General features: G+C 37.6%; 1 protein-coding gene across 2 annotated transcripts; it reads right to left on the reverse strand.

The window, feature by feature from the left end:
* Positions 1 to 6593: 6593 nt before the first annotated feature.
* LOC112169192 (TMV resistance protein N) lies at positions 6594 to 16004 on the reverse strand. 2 transcript variants are annotated; one of them, XM_040507576.1, is made up of 6 exons: positions 15266 to 16004; positions 11127 to 11630; positions 9933 to 11022; positions 9484 to 9792; positions 7604 to 9400; positions 6594 to 7346 (listed from the first exon to the last, which is right to left on the reverse strand). In XM_040507576.1, the coding sequence occupies exons 2-6, from the start codon at positions 11612 to 11614 to the stop codon at positions 6828 to 6830; spliced, it is 4203 nt and encodes a 1400-aa protein (XP_040363510.1). In that variant the 5' UTR covers positions 11615 to 11630; positions 15266 to 16004; the 3' UTR covers positions 6594 to 6827. The 2 variants fall into 2 exon arrangements, with proteins under 2 accessions (XP_040363510.1, XP_024161945.1); XM_024306177.2 differs by lacking the exon at positions 15266 to 16004 and having other exon boundaries at positions 11127 to 12091.
* Positions 16005 to 21356: the final 5352 nt, after the last annotated feature.

Raw genomic sequence — 21356 nt, forward strand, 5'->3', positions numbered from 1 at the left:
ATCACTTTTCTTAATGTTTCTCTATTTTTTGTACCTCATGATTAATTATTTAAATATTTTTATTTGCTAGCTCTTTTTTTCTTCTTCTTCTTCTTTTTACAAATATAACGGATAGATTTAGATTTAGGGCATAATACAATTTATTTTGTTCTCCCTGACCAATATGCGTTCAATATGCATGCATATCATACATTTTTATCTTAACCATAGTTTTATTTCTTAATAAATAAATAAATAAATATATATATATATATATATAAATGCTTTAATGAGTATGTAGTGAAATTGGAAAATGAAAATAGACAGGGAAAATAATAAAGAATGCGATATAATATTATTGAATTGAAAAGTCTAGAGAAAATAAATATAACCATTTTTTTGGTATAATTATTGTCCCTAATAGTCATTTTATAGTAGGTTATATATGTCATTTAATAATTCATAATAGTGTGAGGTCAAGTGAGCAGATTTGGAGGTCCCAATAGAAACTCTCATATGTCATTTAATAATTCATAATAGAGTGAGGTCAAGTGAGCAGATTTGGAGGTCCCAATAGAAACTCTCAATAGAAATGTGTTGAAATGTGTTGAAGGATGTCGACATCATGTGTGCCTCTACAAACTAGGGTTTAGAGTTGTAATAGGAAAGTGTTCTAGGTATTCAATTGTATTCGGATTCTATTACCTATTGTGTACCTTGTAAGAGCATCTCCAACAGCTTCCCTATAATTTCTCTATTATAGGGAAGCAAAAATTAAAGTCTCTAAAAAAAATTCTGCTCCAACTCCAACAGATTCTCTATTTTACAGATTCCATAATTCTTCCCTAAATCCTTCCCTAAAATTTTACAGATTGCTATAAATATAGGAAATTTTGTTTTCTCTCTCATCACTATCTATGTTTTAGAGATAATTATAGAGAATCTGTTGGAGCAAAACAGTCAAATTTTTTCCTAAAATGGAGAAAAATAAAGATATGGGGAAGCTGTTGGAGTTGCTCTAACTCCCTATTTAAAGGGCTCCTATTATCAATGAATATACACAATTACAATTCTCCCACAACACGTTATCAGCACGAGTTCTAACCCTAGCCCAAAAGAAAAAAAAAACCTAAAAATCTCTCTCTCACAAAAATCTGCCGCAGCCTTCTGCCGCATGGCTCCTGCAGCCCCTGCAGCTCGCCCCGCACACCTACGCAGCCTGTGCTGCTGCCTGCACACCAGCCAGCCTCCTTGCAACGCACCTGCCTGCACACCTCCTGCCGCAAGCCAGCGCCCTCCCTGCCCTGCCCTGCGCACCTGCTGCCGAAGCTGCCTGCCTGCGTCCCTGCAAGCTCGCCTGCCTTGCGAAAGAAAGAAAAAAAACGAAAGGAAGAAGACGCATAGAAGAAGAAGGGGAAGGAGTGGGCCCAGAAGAAGAAAAGAAGAAAAGAAAAAAAAAGAAAAAAAGAAAAGGGGAAGCAGGCTTGGGCCCGAAAGAAAAAAATAAGGGAGAAGGGCAGCCCACCAACTGCCAATTTCCGACCAAATTCCGGCAATCCTAATTTAGCTACACGCCTGCATCAACACGCGCGTGTCTTCAAGCTAAGAACAATCACGTAAGTTTTTATAATTAAGGTTGCTGTTTTCTTGTATTTAAATTCCTTTTATTTTCTACAAATATTGAAATATATGTTGCCAAATGGTTTTGAGTATTTAACAAAGCGGAATTGTGGGGATTCACGCTTAACGAACTAAGAGTGTTCGTATGAACTAAGAGTGTTCATAATTAAACGAACTAAGAGCGTTCGTGTGAACTAAGAATGTTCACAATGCTTGGACTAAGAGCGTCCGTTAGCATCAAATATGACCATATTACAACATTGTTGTTTGGTCTAATCCAAAAGAGATTCTTGGAAATTGATTTCTTGGTAGCTTGGCTCGGAAATCTTATTATTTTAGTTTTCGTGGAAGTTTAGCTCCGAAACTAATATATCTTCTCTTCTTATTTTCAGGATGTCGAATGAACCAAGGCTTGACTTTCCCATGCTTGACTCAACAGGCTTGGATTACCACAGTTGGGTAACCGATGTTCAGAACCATCTCACTTCAAAGGGAATATTACCCATAATCCAGGCACCTAACCCTGATCTTGTGTTCATCCGAACATCTACAAAGCATGCTCAAGCAGTTATCTTGATGCGACGCCATGTGGACAAGGCACTCAGATTAGAGTATATGTCGATCAAGGATGCAAGAGAGCTATGGGTAGCGCTAGAAGAGTGCTTTGGAAATGTCCAAGATTCCCTCCTCCCTGACTTGAAGGTTCAATGGAACAATCTACGCTTTGCTGACTTCAAGTCTGTTGCTGAATATAATTCAGAGGCTCTTCACTTACAATCCAGGTTGAGATTCTGTGGACAACCTATCACAGAGCAAGAGCTAATTGAGAAGACTCTCTTCACCTTCCCCGTTTCAGCCATTGTGGTATCAAAGCAATACCGTACTGAAGTCAATGCTGGACGGATCACGAGGTTTCATCAGCTTATCAATATCATATCTGTAGCTGAGAAACATGATAACATACTCGTGAGGAATTATAATTTAAGGCCCATTGGAACTAAGAGCGTTCATGAGGCGAATTATAATGCACCCAAAGGAGGGCGCAAGGAGCGGAACCCTAGGAATAAGGGACATGAGGGACATATGGGTCCATATAACGGCCCTAATCAGGAAGGAAACCGTAAGTTTGGAGCGGATACACGTGGTGGCAATGCCACACGTGGGAGAGGGGGTTGTGGCAACCCTAGCCGTGGTAGTGGAGGCGCCATGGGTCATGGTGGAGGCGCCAATCCTCCTAGGGAACGCCCACAACGTGCACCTCAATTGAAGGGAGGCAACCACAATGATATGTGTCATCAATATGGATCTAGTGAGCATTGGTTCGATCAATGCAAGGCAAGCGAGCAACTAGCTTCAAGATACAGGGCATACATAGACCTGAGGGAGCAAGAAGTGTACCTTGCTGAAGAAGAAGAAGAAAATGGTGGAGACGTTAATCTCACCATAGAGGACTTCAAAGCTGAAGATGAAGTGCCCAAGGATGCTGCAGACTTTGATTAGAATAGTCCTCTTTATTTTTCAAGAATCATGTAATAGTCAGTAAATGACAATTGTATTAACTCTTTCTTATGTGGCGTACCCAATAAAATATGATGTCTAGGAAAGTCATTGAGATAATTGGTACTTAAGCGAGCCTCGCTCCACCAACATCTCTCTCTACTTTCCTGGTCATATTTGATTGGAGTTGCCAAACGGATAGAGTGACTACAATGTGTCTCAGTTTGATTTTCTTTATTTTGGATTATACCTTTTTGGACCATTTGATGTAATCATTGGCTACATTTATTAATAAAGTATCGTATTATTCAATGTCATGGACATGTTTTTAATTTCGAACTTTATTATTTTTCAGTATGTTTCCTGGAGAGTTGGAATGCCTTGTTGATAGTGGCACCACACATACTATATTGCGACATCGGCAACTATTTCTATGCATGACGCCTAGTCGATCTTCTGTGACTACGATGGCTGGACCATCACAATTGATTCATGGTCGAGGATCAGCTCAATTTATGTTGCCAAATGGCACAAGTATTAATGTCACCGAAGCTCTATATGCTCTTAGGGCTGGAAGGACCCTATTGAGTTTTAAAGATATAAGAGCCAATGGTTTTCATGTGGAAACACATTGTGAGAATGGACAAGAGTTCCTTTGCATCACCTCTAATGACTACGGACATAAACTAGTATTAGAGAAACTTATGTGTCGCTCTAGTGGGTTGTATGCAACCACTATTCAAGTCATTGAATTTGTACCATGTCATGAGAGATGACTTATGGGATTCTGACACATATAGGCTTTGGCACGATCGTCTGGGACACTCAGGTCATGATATGATGATCCGTATACTAAAGACTTCACACGGACATCCATTTTTCAAAACGAAAAGAAGTCAGAACAAAAATTCGGTCCAAGGTAGGGCCAGAGCCGCCTACCCCCTGCGGCCCAACAGTGGTATTGACACCACTAATGCCTCCTTGGTTCCTTTCTCTACTTCTAAAGTCAATTGTGACTTCATGGCTCAACCGGATTCTTCCATGGTTGCTTCTAAAGCCCACCTTTCGTTTTGCAAAGCCTGCTCTTTAGCAAAATTAGGATCGAAACCATCCTATGCAAAAGACACTAAACAAAATATTATATTCTTGCAACGACTAATGGGGATGGCAATGTGGCTCAGGCAGGGCTCCCAGCAAGGAAACGTTGGAGGCCCAAAGGTTCGATGGATTCTCGCCCGAGAAAGAAAGCGAGTTTGGCACAAAGAGATCCATTAATCATCGACATAAATAACCCATCTCATGAAGATATTCCGGATTATGGTTATGTCCAAGAGACATCATTGGGAGACGCTCCAATGTCAGAACCAATTCCAGAGAATAGAGAGATCTCCATGAATTACACTAGTGTACATAAGACGTTGAGTCGAGACTCTATTATCCTTGATGATGTGTTTGCATATTCTATCGGTCAAGGAATTATATAACATGATGATATCGAACCTCGCTCCATTGAAGAATGTCAATGAAGAGCAGACTGGCCTAAATGGAAAAATGCGATCCAGGTTGAATTGGATTCACTAACAAAGAGACAGGTATTTGGGCCTATAATGCTGACACCCCCAAGTATAAAGCCTGTTGGCCATAAATGGGTCTTTGTTAGAAAGCGTAATGAGAAAAATGAGGTTGTTAGATACAAAGCCCGCCTTGTGGAGCAAGGTTTCTCACAACACCCTGGAATCGACTATGAGGAGACATACTGTCCCATAATAGACATTATAACGTTTCGCTACCTTGTCAGTTTGGTAGTTTCCGAAAAACTTGACATGCAGCTTATGGATGTGGTTACAGCATATCTCTATGGGGATCTAGATTCAGAGATATACATGAAAGTTCCAGATGGACTTCAATTACCCAAATCAAGTGGCTCTAAACCACAGAGCGTGTTTTCAATAAGATTGAGACGCTCACTATATGGATTGAAACAATCCGGACGGATGTGGTATAACCGTCTAAGTGACTACTTGATTGGGAAGGGATATGAGAACAATGAAATATGCCCACGGGTGTTTATAAAAAAGACAAGTTCCGGATTTGCAATTGTAGCAGTTTATGTCGATGACATGAACCTAATTGGAACTCTATATGAGTTAAAGGAAACTGCTAAATACTTGAAATCTGAATTTGAGATGAAAGATCTTGGGAAAACACGGTTTTGTCTCGGACTAGAAATCGAGCACCGTAGTGATGGCATTATGATCCATCAGTCAGCATATACCCAAAAATTATTAAGGCGCTTTAATGAAGAAAAAGCAAAGCTTGTGAGTAGTCCCATGATCGGCCGTAGTCTTGAGCCTGAAAAAGATCAGTTTCATCCAAGGGATGAGGACGAAGACTTATTAGAGGCTGAAGTGCCCTATCTAAGTGCAATAGGCGCGGTACTGTACTTAGCTCAATGCACAAGACCGGACATCTCATTCGCAGTGAACTTGTTAGCTCGACATAGGTCTGCACCAACACGTTGCCATTGGATTGGCATAAAGACAATCTTTCGATACTTTAGAGGTACGATTGATATGGGCTTGTTTTGTCCCTACAGAGAGAAGAGAAATAATGGAAGTGTGGGATCGGACTCCACAAGGAAAAACGCCACATTCCGTGCTCCTCCTCCCCTCCATCAAAATGACAACGATGTCTTGATGGATTTTGCTGATGCAGGGTATCTCTCTGACCCTCACAAAGGTCGCTCCCAAACGGGTTATGTCTTTACCATGTGAAGCACTGCAATATCTTGGAGGTCTACAAAGCAAACCCTTGTTGCTACTTCCTCAAATCATGCAGAGATTATTGCTCTACATGAAGCCGTGCGAGAATGCATATGGCTAAGGTCTATAGTTAGACACATTCGAGGAACTTGTGGTTTGAAGTCTACCAAAGATGAACCTACATGCATTTATGAAGATAATGCAGCTTGTATTGAGCAAATGAAATTAGGTTTCATCAAGGGCTACAACACAAAGCATATATCGCCTAAGTTCTTTTACAATCAGCAACAACAAGCACTTCTAAATATTGAAGTGAATCAGATCCGATCAGAGGATAATGTAGCGGACTTATTTACTAAGTCGTTACCTAAATCCACCTTCGAGAAACATGTGAGAAGCATCGGAGTAAGGAAGTTATCCGAACTCCCGTGATTGTAGCAATCAGGGGGAGATACTGACATCAGGGGGAGGTATGTTGTCTACATGTTCGATCTAGAAGAGTGAAGGACGTGTTGTGCTCTTTTTGTCCTTCGACCAGGGTTATTTTTGTTCCACAGGGTTTTTGTTACCTGGCAAGGTTTTTAACGAGGCAACGATCAAAGCGTCATCACCAAGTTTGAGCGGCACAAGGGGGAGTGTTGAAGGATGTCGACATCATGTGTGCCTCTACAAACTAGGGTTTAAAGTTGTAATTGGAAAGTGTTCTAGGTATTCAATTGTATTCGGATTCTATTACCTATTGTGTACCTTGTAACTCCCTATTTAAAGGGCTCTTATTATCAATGAATATATACAATTACAATTCTCCCACAACAAAATGAGCTTTCCGAGATATTAAATAAAGGCATTTGACTATGAGCTTCTCTTTTCACTACACTTTGCGAGAGACTTGGATGGCATGATCTTACTAAGAGCTAATTAACAATTCCAACTGACTAGGTCTAGACGACTCCTCACTGCATCTCAGCTTCATATGCGCGTGATATCCCTAACAACTTCATCGAAGAAATCAAATTCTGGGGAAGACAGCAGGCCAATCCCACATTTCTTCACAGTGGGTCGTTTGGACCAGTCTAGAGGGTAGAACTCAAAGAAAGCCTCCGTGACATTGTAAAAACTAGAGGGCCATTTTGCTCCATCTCCTTTTAGGGGAGTAAGATACCACATAACCACATAATGGGCATTGGCACTTCCAGCTCTATGCTCAACGAAATTCCAATTATCCAAACAGCAATTAAACTCGATGGTTTCACCATTGTTGGTTTTGAAATAGGATTTACATCCAAATCCAAAGTGTAAGTAAAGAGGAAAATCATTATGTCTGTCGAATGCGGCAACGGATAGAGTAAAACCTAAGAAGTTCGTATCAAACCAATTAGGAGGAAGCTTGATTTTTATTGAAGATCCTTTAGTTTGATAGCCAAACCACTTTGGAATTTCATTTCCCGGACATAAAATTGTAATTGAAGCTTTTGCATCCCAACGTTCCTGTACCATGAATGCATGTCATGATTATTTAACTCATCAAGAAAAATAGCAGTTGCTCTTAAAGCGTAATTTGTAAGAAAGCAGAGGGAGTGACTGTGTGTGTGTGTTAGAGAGACAGAGACATATACATGACCGCAGAGATGACCAGAGTCATCAAGAAAAAATAGCAATTGCTCTTAAAGCGTAAATTGTAAGAGAATAATAGTGAGTCGTGTCGCGTGTGTGTGTGTGTGAGAGAGAGAGAGAGAGATACATACATGACCGTAGAGATGACCAGTTTTTTGTTTAAACTTTGATGACGCAATTGCCATTAGAAAAATTCTAAGCTGTGCATCCAATCCCATGCCGCTCCATGCATTCTGATCCAGTCTTAAGCAATTAGAGAACACATGTTTGTCATCAGAAACCTGATATTGATCCCAACCTTGTCTGACTGTAGTCCTCGAACTTAACGCTGTCTTTCGTCCCCGGAAGCCATAGGCATCAAAATGTTCTAGAAGCAATGGGAGCTCCGGTAAAGATTGAAGACTGTTGCAATCTCTTAAGCTTAGATACTCCAGCCCCGAAACGTGCACGATGCTTGCAGGTAATCTCTCAACTATGCTTCCACTTAAATTTAGCCTCCGCAATGATGATAAGCTAATGAGATCATCAGGGATTTCTAAAACACTGCAATAACTGAGCTCTAGTCTTTTCAAAGAGGGCAAACCGACTGAGAAGGCAGGCAAGTTTCTAATTTTCGAACATCCAAAAATGATGAGACTTTTAAGACGATTTAAATTGTACATGCTGCTTGGGACAAGCTCAAGGTTTTCACACATACAGAGCTCCAATGTTTCAAGTCCAATCAGATTTTCAATCGACCAGGGTAGCTCCTGAATGGCTGCTTGATATAAATGAAGATGACGAAACCATAGCACAGGCTCCAGGATTTTGGGGAAGAATCTGAATAAGGTTGCGAAACCTTCTAGAAGAAGTGGGTCTAAATATTCTAAATTGCGACTGTAGCTAATTGCAAATGTTTCGGCCCAGTAGTTTGTGACTTTGAATTTGGAGGACACAAGGTGTCTGCACCCTTTGACATTCACCCTTTTTTTTTTTTTTTTTTGAAAGGAAACATTCACGGTTTTTAACAATGACAGGTTAATAAGAGCAACGAGGTTTAGCTCTGTAAAAAATTTGAAGTTACTAAAGTCTAGCTCCAGTACCAGATCAGCTACTGAGGAAGGCGATGGTAGCGCTGACTCTAAAAAATGGAGTTCCCTACAACCATCGAGGACCACAGATTTAATTTTGTAGATGCTGCTTGGGACAAACCGAAGGTTTTTGCAGTTAAACAGCTCCAACTTTTTTAGCCCGACTAGATTTTCAGTCGACATGGGTAGCTCTTCAATCGCTGTTTTACTTAAATTTAAAAACTCCAGACCTTCCATAGGCTCCAAGATTTCTGGGAAGTCCTTGAATTTACAGCAACCAAAGAGAGAGAGTCTCGAGAGAGATTTCAACTTACAAATGCTGGTAGGGAGCCTCACAAACTTTTTGCAATTTTCCAGTTGAATTGAAACGAGGCCAGAGACACACCCGATTGATGAGGGTATTTCTTCAATTGCTGCCCCAGCCAAACATAAATGTCTTATATTCCTCGGAAGTTCTGAAAATCTGCCAAGAGTTGAGCAGCCAAGTAGACCAAGAATTTGGAGAGAATTCAGATTGCAAGTGCTGCTTGGAAGATTCTTAAGGTCTTGGCAGTACATCAGGTCTAATGATACAAGCTTCTTGTGGGACCAAATTGATGCAGGCAACTCTTCTATTGCAGTTCCACGTAAATATAAGGTAGTCATATTCACCGGCATATCTGGAAGATGTTTAAGACTTGAGCAGCCACTAAGATTCAGACAGGTAAGCTTGTCAAGATTTTGAAAATATGTAGGGACTCGAACTAAACTTGTACAGTTCTGAAGTTCTGTATTCTCAATCGGACTCCGGGAGAGATCTGGAACTTTAGTTAGGTTCTTCGAATGACTAAGATTTATCTTTCTCAACTTCCCAAGATTCTGCCACAAGATAATCAAAGAGAGATGTCAACATTAGCTTATCTACTTTTTCACTGCATTTAAAACACAACTATATAGTGTACCTGGTCTTCAGTCCAAAGTTGCTCAACTTGGCTATTGGGCATATGAAGCTCAACAAGATAGTCTGGAGAAAAATCTGATGGCAATGATTTCAAAGGGTATCCGTCCCAGTACAGATATCTAAGGGCATCAGGAAGAGACGAAAGGCCTTCGGGAAGGTACATTTTGCAGTGCTTCTCGGGAAACTCATCACCAGAGATAAATATTTTGAGCAATCTTAGATTATGCATGTCTTTGAAGGCTGCACCTCTCACATGCAGCTTTGTAATCTTAGACATATCAAGGAATATGGCTTCAATTGTTCCGGTTCCCTACAAATGAATAGCAGAGTATACATAAGCATGGTATATACAAGTAGTAATACAAAAAACTTACCAGAAACAACATTTTTATAGGCAGGACAAACTCCTATGTGGCCCTTCTTTAAGAAAGTGAAGAATTTGGCTCTTACTGTATTATGTTTAAATACTTGACAGATATCCTCAGCAATCCACAACCTACTGCGTTTTCCATGCTCCTTAGGTTCACGGACAATTGCACGACCCATTTCTTGTATCAAATCATGCATCCACAGGTAGTTGTTTTTTATTGATATGAGAGACATATCAGTCAGAACTGCAATTCCCGCATCAGCACAGAAGTCACAAGTATCCAACATTCTTTTTGCATAATCTATCTTCTCCCCTTTATAAAAGCATGCAATCTCAAGAAATATCTCTTTCTGTTCCTCGTCTAATCCATCATAACTTACTCTCAACACATCCTGAATTCTTTTGTTGGGAATCTTTTTCAGTTTAATCAATTCACTTTCCCATTCTCTTTTTCTCTTGCAGTGCAATAGGGAACCCAAAACCTTAAGAGCCAACGGAATGCCTTCAACATAACTTACCACCATTCTTGACAATTCTGTATATTCAGATGTAGGACACATATTTTTGAAAGCATTTAAACGAAAAAGCTGAAGGGCTTCATCTTCATTTAATTGCTTAACTTCATATATCTTATCTGCTCCTCCAGTCTTAAGTAGTTGCATATATATAGTTGTTATAAGGATTCTACTTCCAGGACCAAACTGAGCATCATCTCCAACTAAAACATCTAGTTGCCTTGGATCATTCACATCATCAAGAACAATGAGGACCTTTTTACGGCGGAGCCTCCTTCTATCAAGAGTTGAACTTACAGATATAGTGCCCATATTCAGATTTTCTTGGTCTAACAAAATACGAAGAAGCTCCTTTTGCAACTGATTTAGTCCATGACTAGTCTCTGATGCTTCCCTAATATCTCCAATAAAGCAACAAGCTTCAAATTCAAAAGAGAGATGGTCAAATACAGCACGAGCAAGGGTGGTCTTACCTACACCACCCATACCCCATATGCCTACAGTCCTGACATCTAGAGAGTCCAAACACAACAACCTTTCAACTTCCCGAACGCGGCTTTTCATCCCTACCAGGCCCTTCAAAACACTAGATGATCCACCATTCAATTTCACTAAAATAGCTTTAACAATATCCTCAACTAACTTGGACTCAGGCCTGGCATATATATAGAAGAAAGACAAACATTATTCAAATAAGTATACCTAAATGAGCTCCAAGTATTAGAAATCAATACAAGAAACAAAGAGTCAGTGACGTACCTTATTTTGTGAGAATCAAACCCAGATAGATTTGCAGCACTTGTCAAAGCATCCCTCCACTGGCGCACCATCTCCCCCCTATCCTCGAAACGTTGTTGAAGTTGAGCAAACGCAGCTGCATAACTCCCCTCCTGTCTCCGCACATGTGATGGATTTACGTCGTAGAAAACAGGTATAACAGAGCATCCATATTTCTTCTTGCATTCGAGTATATGCACAAGCTCATCCAAGCACCATGTAGAAGAGGCATAATTCTCCGAGAAAATGATTACCGAGAGCTCTGATTCCTCTATTGCTTTGAGAAGAGCGGGTCCGATTTCGTCTCCTCTCTCGAGTCTGTTATCTACGTAGGTTTCGATTTTACTCCGGCGTAATGCAGCATGAAGATGACTGGTGAAACTGTCGCGGGTGTCCTCGCCTCGGAAACTGAGAAACACGTCGTGCTTTTCTCTATGGGGGATAACAGTGGAAGAGGAAGAAGCCGCCATATATACTCCCTGCAATCTGGACTATCCATATTCAAAAGTAGTAAGTTGCAGAGATTGTTAGTATTTGTGGCTTTGATACCACTGTTGGAATTTGGTGCGGAAGGTTTAGAAGTAGTAGGCTAGGACAATGTGTTTAGGACTTCAATTTTAGAAGCAAGAGTTTGGGAGGAGGAGTTTAGTAGGACACTTTGAAAAAGAGGAGATGGTTGGGTAGTTAAAACAGAGGAGGTGTTTTGTATTAGAACAGAGGAGTTTTTTTTATCATTAATGGACAATTCTTAAATGGAAAATGATTTGTGGCCTCAATGAGGCCTAAGATTTGTGGCCTCAATCCTAGGTGTCAGTCATCTACACACATCACATATTTGCCAAATTATGCCATGTAATTCTTGAGTAAAAAGACTATCTTATCCTTCCAAAATTTAATGGCTTTAAATTATTTTGGTTTTCATCTAAAAATAAAATATATTATTTTGTTTTTTTTTCTTTTTCTTTTTTTTCGTTATATATATAATTATATATATAATTCGTCAAAAAAAATTATATACAAATATGTGTTTGTGTGTATAAATATAAATATATATATATATATATATATATTAATGTCATAATTCTAACCCACAAAATAAAAAAAAAAAAGTCAAATTTAAAATTGATTCCACAAAAATGGAAAGAAAACATATTAATATCTTAATTATAACCCATCAAATTTGGTAAATTTAAGTAATATTCAACTCTTTTAATAAAATTAATGGAAGATTAGTTCACCTTACACTAACAAGTTAATTAGAAAAGTCAAAAATTAAATTGGATCCACAAAAATGGAAAGAAAATGTATTGAAATCGTAATTAAAACCTATGAAATCTGGTAATTGAAGAGGTAAGAAAATATCATTAATAAATTGAATTGATAAAATTCTAGATTCCATCATTTCAAAATTTCTCGATAATTTAATATTGTCTCATCCAAACGCAACATTAGGAAGTGTTCCTTAAAGGTCAAGTGAGACTTCATTAATACAACTGTTCGTTTATTTTTACATGAAAAAACAATTATAATGTTATTAATACTATGTAAAAATTCAATGAACAATAGGTGTATAACACAGCAATAATCAAAGAAAAAGTGCAATTAAGGAAGGTGTAAAATAGAAGTCATCGTCCACATTAACATTAAAGTCAGCTAACATGTCTTACACAAACAAATAAGTAATAAGTAGCTAATAATGAGCCAGTACAGTTTACTGGGGACTTTTCCCTAATAGTATATTTACACTGAAATAGAAATCATCATCCACACTGAAATTTAAAGTCAGCTAACATGTCTTACAGTAATAAATAAGTACTAAGTAGCCAATGATGAGTTAGTAGAGTTCACTGGAGACCTTTACCTAATGACATGTTCACACTTAAATAGAAGCTATCATCTACTGAAACTGAAAGAGCTAACATGTCTTGCACAAACAAGTAAGTATTAAGTAGCCAATTATGTGTAAAGTTTACTGAGGATCTTTTCCTAATAGCATAATTACACTAAAATAGAAGTCATCATGCACATTGTCTTACAGTAACAAATAAGTACTAAGTAGCCAATAATGAGCTAGTAAAGTTCACTGGGGACCTTTTCCTAATGACATAATTACACTAAAATAGAAGTCATCATCCACACTGAAATTTAAAGTTAGCTAGCATGTCTTACACGAACAATAAGTACTAAGTAACTAATAATGAGCCAGTAAAGTTTACTAGAGACCTTTCCCGAATGGCATATTCACACTAAAATAGAAGCCATCATCCATTGAAACTTAAAATAAGCTAGTGTGTCTTGCACGAACAAGTAAGTACTAAGTAGCCAATAGTAAAGTTCAACGGGGAATCTTTCCCTAATAACATATTCACACTAAAATTAAGCCATATATCATTCACATTGAAATTGAAAGTCAGCTAAGTACTAACATGTCTTATACGAACAAAAAGGTACTAAGTAGCTAATAATGAACAAGTAGAGTTCACTGGGAATTTTTTTCTAATGACATATTTACACTAAAATAGAAGCTATCATTCACATTTAAAAATCATTATTGTCTATTGAAAAATTTGGGATCAACAAAACAAGTATACTTTCAAAAATTAATTTCCTCATGTGCAATATATTGTATTCCATATTAAGCAATTTCTTTTCAGATATCAACTTCCCAATCAATTTAGATATCTAGGTTTTCAATCACCAGATTTTATGAGTTAAAATTACGATTTAAATACATTTTCTTTCCATTTTTGTGAATCTAATTTAATTTTTGACTTTTCAAATTAACTTGTTAATGTAAGGTAACTAATCTTCCATTAATTTTATTTATTAAAAGATTTAAATATTAATTTAATTTACCAGATTTCATGGATTATAATTACGATATTAATATATATACACACACACCACATTCATTCTCCATCGAAAATATATAAATTTTTTGGACGAATTATATATATATATATATATATAACTTTGTTTTTAACGAATTATATATATACACCCATACTTTTTTTTGAATATGTATAATGAAAAAAAATCCAAAATAATGAAAAAGAAAGAAAGGAAAAAAAACCAAACAATATTTTTTTTAGAAGAAAGTCTAAATAATTTAGAGCCGTTATATATTCAACAACATATATATATATATATATTCACAAAAATATATAAATATAAATTTTTTTAGACGAGTTATATATATATATATCTATCTATATATATATAATAAAAGAAAAAAAAATGTATCTTTTCTAAAAGAAAGCTAAAATAATTTAGAGCCATTAGATTTTGAAAGGATAAGATAGTTTTTTTATTCAAGAATAACATGACATGATTTGACAAATTAGTGAGGTGTATAGGTGACATGGCTTGACACCTAGGATTGAGGCCACAAATCTTAGGCCTCATTGAGGCCCTATATCATTGCCCTAAATTTATCATCCAACTGTCCATATCTTAGATTAGCCTTTAAATATCATTTTTGTGAAAAATCAATCGAATAAGAAATCGTTTAATTATCTAATTGAATCAAACAAATAGATGGTTCTAACATATGATGAATCATCCATGTATTTCATAGAAATGAATAATTAAAAGGTTTTCAATTTGATTGAATTTTTACAGAGCTAATCTTTGTATGATGTTATGCAACATGAATGGTTGGATTAGAAAATTATAAAGTTAAAATGCATTAATCACAATAAAGGATGAATATACTCATTCCTCAGAAGTGAACCTAAGAATTGTGAATTGTCTTTTTGATAATTGATGGTTAGTTCATTATATGGACATCTCTTCATGCATATATATAGAACAAGTCCACCGTCTTGTTCCACCGACCCTCCTCATGTCACTTGTTCCACCGACCTTCCTCTTGATACTTCTAGATACAGATTTTCTTAATTACATGGACACCAACACTAGCTTATGTGGTTAATTGTTAACCACACAATTATATACTACACTAGAACTTACTAGATAACATGATTAGTCTAGATTAATCTAGCTAGATTTGTACAAGTTCTAGATTAATCTAGATAACTAGAGAATAGTTTAGAAAGTATCAATGTGCATTACTGTCTCAACAGAGATATTAAACTATTGCAAATGAGAGAAAAACACACCTCAGAATCGATGCAAGAGATCTTTAGAGAAGCTGCAGTGGAGCCTTGATCTGCTGGGTTGGTAGCAAGAGAGAGGGTATGGCAGGGAAGTCAATCTGAGAGGTTCGGATATTCCAGATGATGAGTATGTTTCTTTTCCAATAACAAATGATGCAGAAACGCGCCGAAGGGAAATCATTAGATATGACGAGGAAGTTACTCGAGCACTTTCCGCGAACTAGTGGAGGACTTGCAGAGAAGCAAACTAGAGAAGACTTAGAAAGATGAATAGATCGAAGTCCGAATCTGCACCCCAGGATAAATTATGATGGGGAATGCATGAGTCACGAGTATGTGAAAGAGTGACAATTTCAGGAGACGGAAAGATTGAATATATCATGACATTGCATTTGATGTCTCACTCTCCTAAATGCCATTTTGAGTCGTGGTTGTCCCAATAACACGTTCTGCATCTCAATGGCTACAAGTTATAAGAATTTAATTATGTACATGGACACTTATGTCATATGTCAAACATTATATATGTATTAATCACATTGTTGGTGGTTGGAGCAAAGCTTACTCCTATGGATGTGATGTGTTGGGGTGAGGCCATTAGAATCCTCTCCAATTTTGTGTCACTGTAATCACTATCTCACAATATTAACTAGCCGATACACGATTCAGATGAAAAATGTAATTTGCATTCTTATGGATTTTGCCATTTAGAAAATTACACACAAGTGATTTTTTGAAACTTTAATTAGTGATGAGGCCACTTAATTTTTCTTGTACACATAAGGCCACTTGCTTCCACAAATTAATTCATTCCTAACAATTTTACCCTTCCACTTAAGAAACCCAATTAATTCCATCAGCCTTATACAGTTACACCCGTACCTCTCTCTTTCTCAGATCTCCGATCACAGTCTCTTTCCCTCTCCTCGACCACAGGTCTCCTCTCTCTCTCTCTCTCTCTCTCTCTCTCTCTCTCTCTCTCTCTCTCTCTCTCTCTCTCTCTCTCTCTCTCTCTCTCTCTCTCTCTCTCTCTCTCTCTCTCTCTCTCTCTCTCCTCGACCACAGGTTTTTCACGTCTTTGGTCTCGGCCTCCGATTCCGGCGACCACCGGCACAACGCTCTCTTTCCCCCCATCCGATTCCCTCGACCACCGCCTCCGATCTGGTGAGATTCCAATCAATCCAAGCTTGCAAAACCTCGAAACGGCGCCGCCACGCCTAAAGACGACGACGAAGCTCCAATCGGAGCTACCTCACTGGAGTCCAACTCAGATCTCTCCGATTCTCTACTCGTCTCAGAAACCGAATGATCGCAGTGAGGCCTTTGGTTTCTCTGTGAACTCGACCTCGTGCTCATACTTCGACGGCGAGATTTCGTGCGAGTCAGGCAGATTCTCAGTTGGATCAGAGCTACCTCACTATTGTGTTGTGGTGATGAATGGGAAGCGTGGGTGTAGTGTGTTGGAGAGATGGGGAAGTAGAAGTTGGGTCGTTTCCGACCAGCCAAGTTGATCCAACCAGTGCCAGAGATAGTTTTCTCGATGAGTTTGTAGCTGGGCTTGTAAATGGGTTGGCTGTGCCTGATGCTGCATTGCTTGGGTACTTGTTTGGGTCATTAACTGTGGGGCAAATTGGACTGCCCAACTTGTTCTGTTCCTAATTGTTTTAGTTTTCGTTTGAGCAGGGATGTTGGTTATAGCTGTAGCTTTGTTTAACAGCACAAAAGTGATGAGGGCATGTGAATTAGTACTAATTGCATTTTGACATGTTATAATTGATTAACCTTTGCACTTAATGAAATTGGATCTTAATTTTACGCTTCATTGTGCAATTTTAATGTTATGGTATATATTTATGTTTATGATGGTGTTTTATTCTGGTTTATGTTTGTTTTTGTTGTTGAATTCTGGCAATATTTGTCTTGTACTTGCATCATTTCAAAAACAGAGCAAGTGAAGCGGTTTTCAATGTTGGTGAGAGTAGCTTTCGAAGTTGGTGAGAGTAGCTATTGGTTTTTGTGAAAGTAGCGTTTTATTGTTGGTGAGAAGAGTTTTTGATGTTGATGAGAGTATCTTTTATTGTTGGTGAGAGTAACTTTTGGTGGTGATGATTGTAACTTTTTGCGGTGGTGATAGTAGTTTTTTACGTTGGTGAGAGTAGCTTTTGTTGGTGGTGAACATAGTTTTTTTTGCGATGGTGATAGTAACTTTTTGCGTCGGTGAGAGTAACTTTTATTGATGGTAAGAGTAGCTTTTGATACCGGAGTAGTTCTCTAGTGTTAGTGAGAGTAGCTCGCTGGTGTTGGTGAGAGTAGCTCGCTGGTGTTGGTGAGAGTAATTTTTGTTATTGGTGAGAGCAGCTTTTGCTGTTGGTGAGAGTAGTTTTCTGTTGCTAGTGAGAGTAGCTTTTGGTGTTGGTGAGAGTAGCTTTTAGTGTTGGTGAGAGTAGCTTTTGTTGGTAGGGATAGTAGCATTTGGTTTTGGAGATCATAGTTTTTTTTGGTTAGGAGTAACTTTTGTTGCTAGTAATAGTAGCTTTTGTCACCTCGCCTGAGATTTTCGGAATTCTCACCAGGGTAGCTTTTGTTGCTAGTGATAGTAGCTTTTGTTGCTGGTAACAGTAGCTTTTGGTGTTAGTGACAGTAGCTTTTGTGGTCGTCGAAAGTTGGCCGAAGACCCACCGGAGTTGGCCGGAGATCTCACCGGAGAGGAGAGAGGATGATTGTTAACTTTTTACTCTAATGGCATTTATGTAAATATATTAATTTTTATATCCAAAATTTAACACCTTTTTTATTCTAGTGGCCTTATGAGGGAAAAAAAAATAGTTTGTGGCCTTATGGCTAAAAGAACATTCAAATATGCACTTATATGTAATTAACCCTTTGCCATTTTAGGCTTCTTTATGTCCCTAATACTCCTATGAGTGGCTCAAGTTGTTGCTGCCGAATCTAGTTCTACTAGCATCTGTCCATGTTATCTCGCAATAGAAGCATTGGACAAAGCGATTGGTTACGAAGTACATCAATTTAAATATTAGGGATAATGACCACTTACACAATTTTAGACTAAAAAATGCTCACTTACTCCACTAAGAGTTTTTTACTCCCATTTACCCAATCTAACATCTATAGATAGTTTTACCCTCATTTTAATTAAAAAACTACTCTCCTATCATATTCTCTCTTCCTCTCAGACGCGTCTCTCTCTCTCTCTCTCTCTCTCTCTCTCTCTCTCTCTCTCTCTCTCTCTCTCTCTCTCTCTCTCTCAGATTCTCTCTTTCTCTCGCACACAAATCCACATCATCCGTCGTCGATTTGTGCGAATCAACTAACTCCGGCCACTGTAATGGCCTCCTCGGCGGCTTCACGGCCATCACCGTCGGCTTCTCTATTGTCAAGCCCTGGGCCGCCATCATCTGAGGCTTCATCGTCGCCATAATGGAAGGAGAAACCCAAAAATCTGGGCGGGTTGAATTGTGGTCACTCATCGGCGGCAGCGTCAGTGGCGTAAGAAGTCACTCTCTGTGCCTTCTGGTTCTAGGCTTAGCAGAAGAGATGTACAGTCACAAAAGTAGGGTGGAAGGAGATGAACACGTGGTTTGATGGATTTAGCATTTTTTGATTAGCGGTTGGTTTTGTTGTTTGCTGTGATTTATTTGTTTGTTTTTGTAATCTTGATACAGGAATTGTTCTAGATCTGAAGTGCTTTGGGTACTATTTCAGACAACAATTTTTATATTCGTTGTGCCTAGAAAGAAGGTTTTTGTTTCAGAGATTGTGGTTGGCGGCAGGCAAGATTAATCATATGTGTCTGGAGGTAGAATAGGTAATACCATGAAATCTGAGGGCAGTAAGAAAAATCACTTGTTAACCTCATTCATATCTAATTTATATTTGGGTTTCTGCTTTAAAGAAGGAAAAAAACACAAAACTGTTCTTCTCTAAATTAACAAAGTTACAGAATACTCTCTCTCTCTAAATTAACAAAAGTGTTTATTGGGGGGCAATAATATGTTTACTGGGGGGCAATAATATGTTTATTGGGGGTCAATAATATGATTACTGAGTATTATTGGGGGGCACCAGTCAGGTAGCCGGATTCTGGATTCCGGTGACCTATCACCGGTTGCCGGAGTCCGGTGACTTCTCTCTATAGGTGACAAAGAAGGAGAGGGCAATAATGTCCTAAAAATAAATAAAAAGAAATTAAAAAATAATTAATTGGGTATTAGAGAAATGATCTCTTAGAGTGTTTGGATAAATGGGCAATCTCTTAGAGTGTTTGTGTAAGTGGCCAATTTTTATCCTAAAATTGTGTAAATGGTCATTATCCCTAAATATTAGCTGTTAAATACGTACTTTTTGTTTAATGTGCTCCATGTGATTTAATATGCTCATCCATAGTTTTAAGACATTGTGAATGACAATTGGATTTTAACCACATGTATTAAATTAAAACAATCTGTCACAATCTCTTAAACATTGTCTCTTAGATGAGCAAGTCAAAAAGTATCTCTAGCAATGCTAGCCATATTTTAGTCAAATTAGCTAAAGTTGTTAGAAAGTTATTTTGGCTAGTACTTTATTTTAACAATTTTGACTTATTTTATTACTTAGATGAAGAAAAAATAATTCGTATAGCAAATGGTGTTGCACATAGGCTTGCACAACTTGCAAGTGTTACTGGGCTGGATGATGTATGGTTAGAGGAGACTCCTACTATTATCCAAGATGTACTCTACGAGGATTATTATAATCTTTCTAATGTATCACAAGGTTCAGGTTTTATGTCCCCCCCCCCGTTGCAAAATATTATTTCAATAAATGGAACCGGGCGTGGGGCTGAGCCTCCCAATTAGGCTGGGTCCACACCCTTTTCAAAAAAAAAAAATTACATATAACAACTTAAGAGAAATGCCCCAATGTTTTAAATTAACATAAATAATAGAGAGTCTCATATCGTTTTTTATATTTAGAATTGAGATAGTTAAAAGTTTTTTTTTTTTTAGATGAATGATGTCAACCTTTATTGAATAAAAAAGAATCAACTGTTGCAATACTCAGAAGTTATTACATCCTGAAGGAAAGAAGGTGTAGAGGAGAAATAGAAAGTTTGGCCTGATGAAAGCTGACATCCACAAATTAGTGTATCAATTTAAAACCCTATCAATGTACTAAGAATAAGTAGGGATCGTTCTCAACCGGGGATTAGGGCCTGATTAATTCCTGAAAAATAAAACGTTAGTAAAATGAATAAAAAAATATTTTTATACATTATTCACGAAAAATATAAATAAGGGGATTTTAGATTTGTTTATTCTAACAACTAAGTAATATACACATGTGACACATCAAAACCAAATCAAATCGAAATTAAATGAATGGAACGAAAATAATATGTAATTAACTACTACTAACACGTTGGTAAGATTTCAAACATCAAATCACGAATCAAAATATGTCTAAGCATAGAATCAATCAAGAACAAAGATGAATGCAGACAAAGTTCTTTTTACTTCCCTTAATTAAATTAACTAGATGAACGCACCATAGTTAACCCTATTAATCATGCAATCACTAGTGGTAGCTAATCACTAACAAAAACACTCATAACCCATTAAGATTCATAGAAGTTTGATCAATTCAAGTCAAGAACACAAGTTAGAACGCTAATCAAGCATGCACAACTCATTGTTAATTTACCTAAGTATTTATAGGTTTTCCACCGAAATTATTAAAGCCTAGAACGCTAGCAGCTTAATATGGATTCAATTACATGTTCATCAACCTAAGTATGCATCCAAAGATCAATTAACACATAAAAGATGAGATTGAAGTTCGAAATTAACAATCATACAAGCATATAATGAAATCGCAATTTTTCTTTTGAAAACCTAAAACCGAATTCATGCTTCATAGTATTTGAAAATCACATAACTAAATTCAAACTTTCATCAACACAAGTAATCGCAAATCACCAATCCAAAACAGAAAATAAAATTGCAAGTTCCATAAAACCCAAAATAGAATTCTCATACAAAACTGAAAACAGAAGTGAGGTTCCATGGTTACACTTTTTGATCTTCAAAAATGC

The sequence above is a fragment of the Rosa chinensis genome, chromosome 6 (assembly GCF_002994745.2).
Source record: "Rosa chinensis cultivar Old Blush chromosome 6, RchiOBHm-V2, whole genome shotgun sequence".
NCBI lineage: Eukaryota > Viridiplantae > Streptophyta > Magnoliopsida > Rosales > Rosaceae > Rosa > Rosa chinensis.

Excerpts from the sequence above, each read along its gene's own strand:
- LOC112169192 (XM_040507576.1), bottom strand. The coding sequence starts at position 11,614 with ATGGCGGCTTCTTCCTCTTCCACTGTTATCCCCCATAGAGAAAAGCAC. Across the intron at positions 11,023-11,126 it reads TTTGATTCTCACAAAATAAG|GCCTGAGTCCAAGTTAGTTG; the intron begins GTACGTCACTGA and ends TATATATGCCAG. Across the intron at positions 9,793-9,932 it reads AAGTATTTAAACATAATACA|GGAACCGGAACAATTGAAGC; the intron begins GTAAGAGCCAAA and ends ATTCATTTGTAG.